Source organism: Prinia subflava, chromosome 2 (assembly GCF_021018805.1).
Source record: "Prinia subflava isolate CZ2003 ecotype Zambia chromosome 2, Cam_Psub_1.2, whole genome shotgun sequence".
NCBI classification, from domain to species: Eukaryota; Metazoa; Chordata; class Aves; order Passeriformes; family Cisticolidae; genus Prinia; species Prinia subflava.
The window spans coordinates 57,210,374-57,223,901 of NC_086248.1; the positions used below are offsets into that span (position 1 = coordinate 57,210,374).

The 13,528-nt window shown below is 44.3% G+C and overlaps 1 protein-coding gene across 2 annotated transcripts; it reads right to left on the reverse strand.

Annotated features, from left to right (window-relative positions):
- Positions 1–1,742: 1,742 nt before the first annotated feature.
- Positions 1,743–13,228, reverse strand: PNLDC1 (PARN like ribonuclease domain containing exonuclease 1). Of its 2 annotated transcripts, none has more exons than XM_063390077.1 (19): positions 13,067–13,228; positions 12,511–12,568; positions 12,316–12,389; positions 11,346–11,379; positions 11,098–11,221; positions 10,396–10,484; positions 10,009–10,109; positions 8,658–8,737; positions 7,526–7,663; positions 6,860–6,929; positions 6,525–6,610; positions 6,242–6,297; positions 5,139–5,203; positions 4,244–4,297; positions 3,988–4,030; positions 3,366–3,465; positions 2,739–2,914; positions 2,476–2,574; positions 1,743–1,920 (listed from the first exon to the last, which is right to left on the reverse strand). In XM_063390077.1, exons 1-19 carry the CDS (start codon positions 13,140–13,142, stop codon positions 1,854–1,856), a joined length of 1,590 nt encoding a protein of 529 aa, XP_063246147.1. In that variant the 5' UTR covers positions 13,143–13,228; the 3' UTR covers positions 1,743–1,853. The 2 variants fall into 2 exon arrangements, with proteins under 2 accessions (XP_063246147.1, XP_063246145.1); XM_063390075.1 differs by having other exon boundaries at positions 5,139–5,206.
- Positions 13,229–13,528: the final 300 nt, after the last annotated feature.

The window sequence follows — 13,528 nt, forward strand, 5'->3', positions numbered from 1 at the left end:
CACTGATTGATACTAGGAATACCTAGTACTTCTACAGCAATTGCCTCTTACTTCTCCCAGCTCTAAAGCAGGAAAATCAGGTCTCTGGATTCCCTACACCACGTTGCTACATGAGGTGTGTCTGTCTCTTGGAAATGGAAAACACATGGTCAGACCCAGAGGCTATTTCTCCAAAAAGGGTGAGAGAGCTCTACTTTTGTTCACAGGGAAGTGTGCTTCTCTAGAGGGCGAACCAAGAGAGAACAGCACTCTAGGGAACTGAGTCATTATTTATCTGTGTGCCACTGAGAAGAAAATGGGAGGAACAAAATTAAAGGCAGAACAATTTCTTTGTTCCTTCAAAGTGCATGTTCCCATGAAAACTGCTGGGCTTCTCATAGGTAACAGCACCTGTATCTTCATGATCCCCAGACTGGAAAGATTAGATGCAAGTGAGGTTTTTTCTCCCCACATTTAAATGGTTAGCTGAATCTAGACCCCAGAGAACAAGAGTATTATGTTTCCCAGATCATAAGCCAAGAAGAACTGTTTTTATGTGAAAACACATGCTACTGTATATAACACAAGATAAAAGCTTCCTAAACCTGCTCAACACAAAGAGCCTGTGCTCTCTGTGACACAAGGGGGGAGTCTAATGATGCTAGAAGACAAACTAACATTACAGAACAAGCAGGGAGACACACTGGTACTTGAAGCAGCACTGTGACAGAGAGCCCCATCACTGAGGGGTTGTAAAAAAGGTCATCAAGGAGTCAGTTACTTGTCTTGCAGGAGCTTGTTTATGAAACAAGAGCTGTAAACCACAAGCTGTGCAGAACTCGAGAACCACATCTGAAGATGTGCTGCCCTTCTCCCCCCAAGAGCAGCAGAGCAGCGGGACCTCAGCGGCAGAGAGCACATGATCCTCAGGCACACCACAGTGCTGTGCTGCTGCCTTACGGTCCCCTGCAGCAGCTCCCACTAATTAAAGGCAGATTCTGCCTATTAGATGAGCATGGGCCCCATGCAATTAAGTCTGACTAATGACATCTAGGAACCATTATATGGAAACCCTGGATCAACAAGTTATTTTTAAGAAGAGAAGGACATTAATAAGAAAAATCTCTGAAGACCAAATTCCCTGGATTGAAAAATACTCCAGCTATATCAAGAGAAACTGATCCACAGAGCATGTCTCATGCTACTTTGGATAAAGGACTGCTCACACGCTGTGCACTAGAAGCAAACAGAAATGTGTTCTGACTCACCTGACCTCTGTATACTCCACAAACTGGAACCTGATAAATTCCACTTATCTGTGTCAAACCTCAGCTACACTGCCACTGAAAATACCAGTGCATGGGACTGCACTGACAGCACAGCAAATTATTTACTATTCCCCAGAATCTGTCATGAGCCCCAAGAGTGGTTTCTCCATCAACTCTGCCCATTTTCATTTGGTAAAGAGTGACATTTCCCCTGCTTTACAACTGAAGCTAAAAATAGCATCTTTCATTTCATAACTTCCCGAACTTTATCAGGATTGTGTTTGATGCAGCAAGCACCAGCACTGGGAACAACGTGAGGGTCTCAGTAGCTGTGAAGAATCTACACAGGACCAAAGTAAACTAGGCCTTGAAACAATCATCTCTCCCTTCAGGAGGAGATGATGCTTTGAGCAGATTACAAAATATCACAAATTGAAAACCAACACATCCCTTTTAAAAAACACATTTCCAAGAAAACAATTCAAACAATAATCATAGTTTTGGGGGACTTTTTGCTCTTTTTTTTCCTCATATTTTATTGAATGAAACAAAACACAAGAAATAAGATCAGCGTTCCTCACGTCTCATCTCTACAGTCCTTCAGAGTCAACAGCTACGAGCTCCTCCAAGCACAAAGGCCAAGAGAGACCACAGTGCCACAATACCAGAGATTCTAAGAGACAAGAATAATGAAATGTTGTTAGTTTACTTATATTTACAGCTTAATTTTGTGTTTATTAAGCCCTTAGATTGTTTTCCAAAGCATGTCAAGGCAGAAATTCACTCTTCATGAGCATCACTGTCACCACCTCACCAGAGGGGTGCAGTTTGAATCTGGAATTCCCTCCCACTGCCAAGCTTTCAACTCAGCAGTAGAAAAAAACCCACATCCATCCCACACCTGAGATTCTGCCTCCCTCTCATCAAGCTTATTAGAGCTGGAGCTACACTCATTAAGATTACTGCCTCTCTGCTGTGACAGCACACACAGTTTTGTGCTGTCCACGGGTAACATTCCTGGGTTACCCATGAGTGAGGTTGAAGTCCAGTTGCCCAGGGCTGAAATGAGCTCATGAGCTGCCACTCAGCAAGCAACTTCTGAGTCCCCCGTTCCTCCGCGGGGCTGGAGGAGGACACTGCAAACACGTGGCAGGCTGCTGCCGTGCCAGAGCCTGGGACCTGAAAGGAAAGCCTGCCCCCGCCCCATTCCCGTGCTCCTGCAACTCACTGCAGCAGGCAGTTCACGCTCGGCGAGTGCCTCCAGCGGCGATAGACGGAGACCTGCAGGTGAGGGTGGTGCCTGTAATTCCGCAGGACGAGCCTGACGCTGCAGGAAAGCACGGCTTGAGCTCAGCCCGCAGGCTGCTCACAGCGCCCCACAGCTCAGGGCAGGAATTTCTGTCCAAGAGCTGCCACAGCAGAGAGAGGGGGGGACAAAGGCCTGGATCAGAACAAGAAAGGACTGAAAACCAGGATTTTCTGATCACTTACTGCTTGTATTTGTTGGAGAGCAGAATGAATTGGTTCTCTGATAGCCGTCTGACATCAAAGCGACAATGAGCTTTAAACTCCTCGTAAATCTGTCTCTCAGTCAGCCCTGGCCAGCCTCGGACATGAACAACCAAGGCAGGGGGATGACGGCAAGGAGCATCTTCCCCAGAAAAATTCTGGAAAATGTACAATATTGAGACATATCTGAATCTGGAAATACTATAGAGGCACTATTAATATAATCAGAAAATACGCAGAACATGACAAATAAATGACAGGTTGTATAATACTGCTGGCGGTGTAAAATTTATTTTTTTTTGCCCCAAGATTCATCTAAATATCATCGTAAAAGCAAACTGGAGCAACTACCATGGAGCAACTACCTGAGAAGCAGCAATGTAAACTGGCTAATGCCATCTTACATAATAACAGCAGGAATACACTTTGCAAAGCAGAAATTCAACTCATTGGCCATTTTAAAAGGCCTGCTGCATCCCTCGTATGACGACAACTTCTGCCAAGGTGGGCCCCAGTAGCACTGGATTGCTCTCCTCTAAGGAAACTCTCAAGTGGGCTACTGACCTATGCACCCCACAAACAGGACACAGAGCTGCAATTCATACGCACAATGCTTGAAACACCCCCTCGGATGAAATTCACTTTGTTCACGTGCTCAGCCAACACGGTGAGATACTGCAAGAAAGAAGGATCGGCCTCCACTGCGTCACTAAACCAGAAAACAAAAGAGAACACAGTTTTCTTTCTCCAGTGCTGCACCACTACACAGTGTCAAGCTCTTCAACTAGTGACAGAACAGGTATTTCAGATCTTAGTATCTTCCTACAGAAGTCAAAAAGCTGCAAGAAGAGGGAACTTAACTGAAGGCACTGATTCACAGAGATTTCAAAAATGGAAACTAATGGAAAATTATTTGACCCTTACCCAAGTGAATTGAACTTGAGAGAGCTTGTTCAAGAATAAAGAAGTCACAATGTCATTTCCCAACCTCTGAGCCATCACATGGCCTCGATTTCATTTTAAAATGTCAGCTTTGACATAAAACTACTACTTTCAGATTTATAAAATAAAAATCTAATTAGAACATGACATTTCCAATGACACTTTCTTTTGTCCAAAAGGAAGGCCAGCCTGCAAAACAAAAAGTCAGCCAGAACAAACGGAAGACTGTTTTCCATAGGAAAACATCCCATGTAATGCAATTTTCAGTCGACACTTAAAAATTACTCACCCTGTGGATCTGCAGAGTAGCAAATGAGCTGACATCAGAAGAACTAGAGAAAGAAATAATGAGGAGGCATTAGAAGAAAGCTAGAGAAACAGTTAAATACATAGAAAGCAAAAATGCATTGAAATGCAGCTAAGTTACTAAGAGCAACAGACTGTATATAAACAAATATTTCTTAGAATCAAATAGATCTAGAGAGAAGGAAAAGATTGCCAAATTCCAACACAAAATCTGAAGGAGTTTTTAAGGAGCATTTTACCTGAACCACAGAGAAATGCATCATAGCCTGCCTCATGAAGAAATTTCTTCTCAGCTGTAAGTGTCCAACAAAACCAAGAAGAAGTAAACACATGCTGTGAAAACTACTACCCTGCAGAATCCCAACTCCTAGATTCACTATTCTGGAGGTTCTTTCCTCCTCTCCCCTCAGCTCTGTTTCGTTCCTCACCCTGAAAACTTTACACTCGGTAAAAAGTCTGCGCTTCTAGCATGCATTTTAAAACAACACCAAAAAAGAAGCAGCAGATACATAAATGTCTGAAAATTGAAACTGAAAATATGCAGATTAAAAAAATTTAACTTTTATAAAAGTCTAAACCAAGCTGTGTCATCTACGTTACTGATGATATGGGGTCCATTTCAAAACACAGGAGGCCCTGCAGGATACAATGCTGCCAGGAGAAGCCAGAAAACATCTGCCTCACAGCCAGTATCACACCATGTCCTGGACACAACCTCCTGCACAGGCATCACTAACCCTGCACACCAGCCACTGAGCTCCTGCTATTTTGCCATTAGCTCCTTCTACTTTCCCTTCTAAGACAGCTGTTTCTCACCTCCCCTTGCCCCTTCCAAGGGCTCCTGACTCTTCACAGCCCAAGTCAGGTTCAGTTCAGCCCAACATAGTGTAAATGCTGTCTGCACCAGCAGCATGAGGCAAACCTGCCCTGCATTACCCTCAGCAGCTACCAGGGACATGCAGAACACACATCTTGGGAGCCCCGGCTTTGGGTCTGGAAAAAAATGTGTATCAGCAGCTCTGGGCAAGTTCAGCAGACCCACTGGCATTCCCTCATGCTTTACATGTGCTCCCTCACAGAGTACAACAAACTCCTTTGATCTCTCTGACAGTGAAGATGTGATTAAGAACATACCATATCTTGAGCAGCCACTTCCAAGAGCTATGACAGGGTACGGTGGACCTTTGGGATCTAGGTTGCTGCTGGAGACAAGTGGATGAGGGAGATTTTTTGTCTTTCCTCAGCATGTTAGAGAAAAGTTACTATTCTCCAGTGACCTGTAGCTTCATTTCAGAAAAAGCTACTGGAGACTTTAAAATGAACTTTGGTAGGCCTTTAGGAAAAGGCCAAAATTCTTACTTGAGTAATATTTTCTTCCTGAAAACTAACTCCTAAATACTTCCTTAGTCTCTTCCCTCACTCAAAACTTGTAAGCAGCAAATCTGTTTCAACTGCGCACAAAAAAAAAATTGAGCAGAACTAAAACTGCAGGAAGAGAGGTTGACTAGATGGTTCTATTTGAATGGGGAACCCTGGAGGACAAACAGATACCCCTGGAATGACTGAAATAAAAGAAAGAACAATCAAGCAGAATATGCAGTCTGGAATTGCTAATAAACATTTCCAGTACTCGGAATCCCAGTACTGTTTCTAAAACTGTATTAATTTTGCATCTCCTTCTTAGGACTAGGGGGTAATTTGAAATAGGCAAAATTTTCCTTTCCTTAACAAAACTGACATGGAAAAAAATAGTTCACAAAATAAGTGTGAAATAAGTCTCCTACTACATCATGACTAAGCTCATGAGATACAACATCTACTCATGTACTCCATCTGGACATCACCATTAGTTACTGCTTTGGGCTCAATGCAGCCCTCTCTTGGCACAAGCATTTGAAATAAGGATGTATTTTCACCAAGAAGTGAATCTTACTTATTTCAGGACATGACACAAGCAAAAGAATTCTCATGCTGTGTGTACAGCTGTATGCAAACCAAATTTGTGACCAATGAAATAATGGTAATTCAATGCGAAAGTGACTCAGAACAAATAATTTACTACACAATTCCTTTATAAGAAAGATGAGCAAATCCTTTGCTCTTAAATTTAGATAGACAAGGATCCAATTGAAAAACATTTGAGAGGAGGGAATGTATGAACATGGGAAATGGCTGACTGTGAAATACCTTTCCAAAGAAGACAGGGATTGTTGAAAGGTCTACTGGCCAGCACTTACCTGCACAAAACTGCATACACCTCCAAAAGACTAGATACTCGAGGAAACCGACATTTCTATAAAAGAAAAATGTATTAGAAAACCAACCACAACAGACCTTACTGTGAGGTCAATTACTTGCACTGCCAATTTGTTAAATGAGATCTAAAATTAGAACTTCCCAAAGCAACACTGAGAACTGGTTGCAGTTCTGTTATTATCACAGGGCACTGAGGAATGATGTCCTCTCTCTTGGGTGAAACACAAGTTTGAACTTCAAACAAGAAAAACCCGTGCATCTCACCTTCTGCACGTATTTTGTTACAGTCTTGGTGTCTATGATGACAGGAAACAGGTTGTGAATGTTCCTTTTAAACTCCTCATAGCTTTCTGAAAGCAAAGCACATGAGGAGAAAGGCATCAGGAAACTGGGGAAAATCCAATGGAATCACAAAGTAATTAGGAAAGAGAAGTGACAGCAGGCAATGATGCCCTCTCCACCATTTAGAACTCAGAAGAGGCAACCAGCCCTGCTGCTTGCTAAGCCCTGCAGGTGTGGTGGCAAATGGCCACTACACCTCCTGCTCCACCCCCAGTGCCAAGGCAGCAGCCTGGGACAGCAGCTACGCACAGCAGTACCTGGGAGGGGCCTGTAGAACTTGTCGTGAAGATGCATAAGGTCCATAAGCATGTTGTGTCCCACCAGGGGCTACGGGAGGAATATAAACATAACAGCCCATTGGAGCACATTTCTGAAGAGAGCTCAGAGATAACCAACACAGGCACACTCAACAGCTGTAACCCTTTCCTCCAGCAGACAACATCCACACATGCTCACACAGGAGTCACTCAGGCTGCAAGGCTAACAGGAGCACTACTGCCTGCAGGAAATCAGACTTGTGGACTCTCTGAAAGAGTATTGTCTCAGCAGCACTCTATTTTCAGTGGACCTAAGTGGATTGTCAGTTCAGCTGAACAGGGTTCCAGCCATCAGATTTATATGCTCACTTGCAAGGTCAGGGATGGTCTGTGCTGCACATCACCCATAGTCCTCCAAAGCTGAAATCCATTTGATAAGCTGCATAAAGAACGTAAGAATTTCCATACAAAGTCAGACTAATGGTCCACATGGTCCAATAAACTGGTCTGTTGCATACTGAAAAGCACAGCTTGCCCAAAACGCAAGAATCTGCTCAGCTTTCTTGGATGGTGACTCAAACTGCAACACCAGGATTTTTAATATTGCATTTAACTCAGCAAAATTAAAAAGAGATAAAAAGTGAGAGTAGGGTTAAGGCATTTTACCTTCTTGGCTTTAACAAGTATGTGGAAGAGGTTGGTGAAGCCCCTGGCAGACAGGAGAATGAGCTTTGTCTGACAGTGGTCATGAGAAGAGTTCTCCAGAAGTTGACGGTGCTCTGGACTCACTTTTTTCACCATTACCTGAAAAGAACAGTCACTGAGTATCTCAGCCTCCCATGTTAGTTGTATGTACATTGCTTACTGGGGCTCAGTAAAGCACAAGTCAAGTTCATCTTCAAGGCACTGAAGGACAGAAAAACTGCATCCCCTGGGACCTTGGGACTGTCTCACTTCTATATGGAGATCAGTGCTCCAGTAACTAAACTTCAGGCCTGCTCAAAGTGAGTCTTAATTGTGCTTCTCTATGTAAGAGGATGATTCCTACCAAAGGGGTTTTTTGAGCACAAATTGACCTAATTCAATTTAACTTGATACCAACATGGTAAGTTCATGGTACCAAAAACCCAGAAACAAAGAGCAATCATACAAGCGGAGTCCCCAAAGGCAATGCTTCAGATGAGAAGGCTGGGTAAAATCTGACATTCTGGGGACATTGCTTATCAGAATGAAGTAGGACTGATGCAAAAAAACCCCAGATTTCTGTAGGCTAATTCTAAGCAACTGACTGATATCATACTCATACCCAGAGTTTGAGAAGTCCATAACCATAGTTTTAAAACAGAAAATATTCCACTGAATGTAAAATACCAGTAGCAAATAGCAAAACAGCAAATCACAGAGTAAAATTCTTCAAAGCAACTTAGTGGCAGAAGTCAGCAAAGGAAAACCACAGAAAATGCAAAAACTGTACATTCTCGTGAAAGTATTGAAGGAGGGACTTAATAAAGTCTGAAGACATTTCATGAAGAAAGGGTGCCTCCAGAAGTGCTCCAAGGGCAAGCATTCCCATTTAAACAGAAATGAGGCTACAGGACAAACAGAAACCAAAGTGCTCCATTTTCTGTATCCCTTTTCTTAGGACCCCCCAATCAACATTTCCTTTGTCATCATCTTCTCCTCTTCCTTGACTGTATCATTAAAAGTACAAGCAACACTGCAGAGTCTCTACAAGAATGACACTCCTATCTGTCCAGATAGAAATCTTCTTCTCAAAAGGTCCACATTTCCATCTCACCTTCATGTCTCCAAGAGGCTCTGTCCAAACATTTTCGAGAGCCTGCCTCAGAACCAGCTGAACTTCAAGCATATGATAGCCTATGACACATACACAAAAAAAAAAAAAGAAAAAAAATGCTTCAGACATACAGACAAGTCTACTAAGGAAAACACATCATTATTCTAGACAGATGGACTGACCACATGTTTCTCCCCCAACATATAGAAAATATTCCTCAACAAATGATCCCGGTACATTACTGTACACAAGGACAGAAAACAAAACAAAACAAAACAAAAAACATAGACACACACACAAAAAACTCCCCACAACAACAACCACAAACCCACAGAAATAAACAAAACTTAAAAATCCCAAAAATCACAGTGCAAATTTCAGGCAAATGAGCTTTTGTAAGGACAGAGAGGAAAGGAAAAGACTAACTGAAGAGGGAGGAAGGCTACTAGTCTGAAAAAGACACTTTCTGGTTTTGGACAGTTTCAGTTTCAGACCAACAGACCCAGAAGCCAAGCACACAAAGGGTACCAATGCATTTTCTCCAACAGCTGATAAAGAACTAACTCAGTCCTCTTCTGAATAGCATTAAAAGAGACACCTGAATCTTGCCTACTTAAGTGTCTTTCTTATCACAGGTGCTCACCAGTGCCAGACTCTATTAAAATACCAGTATCATATCTAGCTGACAAAGAAGATAAAAAGCACAGCACTATCTCCATCCCTCCTATTGCACACTGCAAAAAAGTCAACAGGCAATGCCTTGAACACTGTTTTTCCTAACCTTTTCTATATTTTATTCCCTGACCTAGAAGATTAAGTTTTGGGTTCTGAGAGTAAACCTACAAATTATTCCCTGCAAAAACTCCCTGTTCTTCAGGTTAGCACAGAAGTTCCTCAGCTCTGCTATAGTGCTCCCAAAACCTAATACAGGGTAAGTGGCCTGTTTATTCCCACTGGCATATCTCTCCATGGGGCTCCCTGTTGCTCCACATGACAGGAACTAAACTCTGAAGGGAACAAAATAAACAAAAAAAACAGGTCACCCAGGATTTAAAACATGTAAAACATCCTGATTCAGAGGTACTACAAATTCTCCAGTTGCTGCTCAGAAGAAGCACAAAATGGAAGTCAATTATGACAAAGCATGCTCCAAGCATCCAGACATCAACTTCTGCTTCAGAAAGACCCATCACCCCAACAGAGCAGAGAAGCAGAGCCCAGAGATGAACTCCTGATAGGAGCTAAAGTGTAAACTGGGGTAAAGAGTTGTAAAGGCCAGATGGGCATTGGTGCTTTTCTTAATCAAGTCACTGAGAGCCCACAGGTGTCTAAGAGAGGCACTGTCTCATACCATTCAGATCCTGCAGAATCATAGTATCCTCGTCTTTTGCTGCAGCTATCCAAGAGGTCACTTCATCAATGGCTTTCTTCAGGATATCCCTGTCTGCATTACTAATGTTGGATGAGGGAAAAGAGGCAGTGTGAGAAACGCTCTTTACAGGTGAAGCCTTGTGCCTTGCCATAGGAATGTAAAAGCTCCATTTCCCAAGACGCACCCGATTCTCCACATACTATCCTGTGATCTCAACCTTCCTTCAGACACCGCGGCCGGCTGGAACAGCTGGCAGTGAGGTGTGCAGACCAACAGGTTTCAGTATTTCTACAAAATGTGATCTGAGCTCATGAAGCTGAGCCATGAACACAGTAGTGAGGAGACACCTCTCTGAGAAGTGCTCACCTGCAGATTTTCCAGGTGCCTGCTAAGAGGTGCTGCTTAAGCATCTTCTCCTGTACCTCATTCATATATGGGATTCCATCTTTGAGGAACTGAGGGGGGAGAAAATGCCAGGTTGGTTACATTCCCCTGGATTTTCTTACAGCACATTAGAGAATTAGCAGGTTAGTCAGGACAAACAGTTTGTTTGTTAGGCAAATTCAACAGGTATGGAGGAAAGAAAAGGATATTTGTCAACTTTAATCAATTTTTTCCTCTTCTTTTTATCTTTCCCTTAATAAGATGCTTCCAAAAGTCAAGAAGTCAGATGCTTCCTGCTCAGAACTGCAAAACAGTACTCTTATGGGATGACAGAGCCTGAATTCCATGGGAAATGTGACAATACATAGGATGGTGGTAAACTGATACTTCTGCACCTTCATGGATAGTACAGCCACCCACCAGGGTTTGTTTAGTAAATCCTTAACTCACATGAGATAAGGTTTTTGGGTTTGGTTTTTTTGGGTTTTTTTTTGAGGAAGAAGAATCTGTCTCAGGCTGCCAAGGATGTGGTTATTACCTTTACATTAGTTCAGAAAAAACAGCACTCACTACCCCTGTTGACAACAAACTGCTTGATGCATCCATACCTTAGGAAGATGCCATTTACCCCAGAAATGTAATATTTAGGGATACTAATCTACATTTCTGGCAGAGGTTGCATACCTTGTTGTAGTCAAAGCCATAATGAGACAGGAACTGAATACTAGATGCAGAGAGGGTGAATTCAACATCCCTTATTCCCAGGGTTGAGGGAAAGAGAAAAAAGTTGTATGAATGCACCACATACCTAAAATGAAAAAAAATATATCTCTAGAAGATGATGACAAGAAACAACTCTGCCCAAAGGGAATTATGCATAAAATCTCTACTGCACTATCCTCATTGTAACAGAAAACTGCTTTTTTACTTACTTGTTTGAATTTTCTTTTGAGAATATTGCCAGCCCTGCAAGAAAGAAACCTCTGTTGAGATGGCAGTGTTTAGCTGGATGTCTACAGATAGTGTGCAGATTAGATGAGGGATGTGAGGAACCCCTCAAGAAATACATCTTTTCCATTCATTAATGTCACCTTGCCAACCCTAGCAGCAACTGCCAGGCCACTCCCTGGATTCCCGAGAGGTGAACGGGACAAGCTTTCACTGCTACGTGGGAAAAGGAGTCAAATCTGAATTAAATAACAAAGACTGAGCAATGGGCAAGAGGTGAGATGGTGATGACTCTCTAACTGTGCATACACAGATGAGTTTGTGGGTCCAACTACACCACAATAATGTTTGGAACAAGCTGGGCACCACAGAGGACTGAAACATACGTTTTACTTCTCAGGTTCTTTTTCCTTCTGTTAATCCCTAAAAGACACATTAAGCTCTTACATACCCCATGACTTTGAACAATATTTCAAACTGTTTTCGAGCTGGCTTCCTGACTCCTTACTGGTTCTTAACTGTCAGTAGCCCTCCTCCACGGGCCCTTTCTCATGTTGATTTGTTATTTTAGGAATAACAGAAATAGCAGCCTTCATTTTCCTCAGTCCCCTTACTCATGATGCACTGCATCAAATGACACAGCTCTGAACAAGAGTTGCCATCATATGCTTCTTGCTTGCATCCTCTGATTTAAAAGCCATGTATTTTTAATTGTGACCTTTAAATATGGTCAACTTTAGACCAGTAAAAACTATATAGCCCACCTGACTTCACATTATTTATTAAAAAGCTGATAGTGTTAAACATCAGAAGGGGAAAAAAAACCCCAACAAGCAAACATCTCTGGAATGAGTGAATTAAGGCCAGAGGCACCTGCAGGACCCAGCTGTGAGCAAAAGGCCAGTTACCTGTAGGACCTCAGGACATCACTTTCTGCGTCAGAGCAGCACTTACCAAGCTGAACAAGAGTGAAGCGCTGAACACTCTGCCTGGCCTTCACATAGCGCTCTGCAGGGGAGTCAAACAGGCTAGGAACAAAACCAGAATTGGGGAAAGGAGAGCACACACATGAAGGGTTGCTATGCACACGTTGTTCTCACAGGGCGAGAGTAACAAGTGTCCCTCATATTTCAAGTCCAACAGCTTTACCTGGGCTCGTTGTTTTGCAGGGAAGTTGAATGCAAACCAGTAAACTCCATATCAAGGGCTGTTGAGGTGGAAAGAACACAAGAGAATCTGAAATTTGAGGTACGCGGTTCACCAGCACCAGGATGGGGACCTCTCAAACACTTCTCTTCACCATAACCTTTGTCAAACCACAGGATGCAAGCTCAAGAGAAAAGCTGAGAGGCTCACACCTCCAGCGGCCTCATTCCTGTGGCAGGATAAGGCAGGGACTGCTCCCCACGGCCCTCAGGAGGGGCCTGCCTCACCTGTGCGGTGTTCGTGCCCCCACCCCGGACCCCGAGCACGCCCGGCCCCAGCCCGCCGAGCCGAGGCAGCCGGGGTTCCCTTTGCAGGCTCTGCTGCCCGTTTCAATCCCCGCGCCTCAGCGCTCGCTGTTCTGGGCGCAGCAGCGCCATTATCGGCTGCAGTACCCCTCGGTGCCCGGCTCCCCATGTCGGGCAGGGGCCAGCCACCCCGCTGGGCGCCGGGCGAGGCCCGACGGCAGCACTGGGGCCGGACGAGACTCCCCGACGCTCACCCACGAAGGCAGCGCGGAGGATGCGGCGCCTGAGGCGCGGCAGGCACCGGGCAAAGCCCTCCGCGCCCACGTCCATCGCCGCCCTCCCGCGGCCCGGCCCGGCCCGGCCCGGCGCGCCTGCGTGCCCGGCGCTGCCCCGCGGGGCGGGCCGCGCCCGCGTCAAGGGATGGGAAAGGCAGCGCACGGGAGCTTCGAGCGTGACGAGGGACAGCGAGGTTTGCGCTGGAAACTGGAGAGGCTGCGAAGCCGCCCGGCCCAGCCCGCGCTCACGGGGAGCGCAGGGGCAGCTCCTGCTGCGCGTCTGCCGCAAATACAGATCGCAGAGGGGCCATCACTAGCTGAGAGTCGTTATTATTATGAACCAACAACTAAGTACAAATCCAGTAAAACAAGTGGGTTTTTTTCATTATGTCAGCTGAACACTGAGGATTTACTAGAGATGCCAGAACCAGGCTGAGCTCA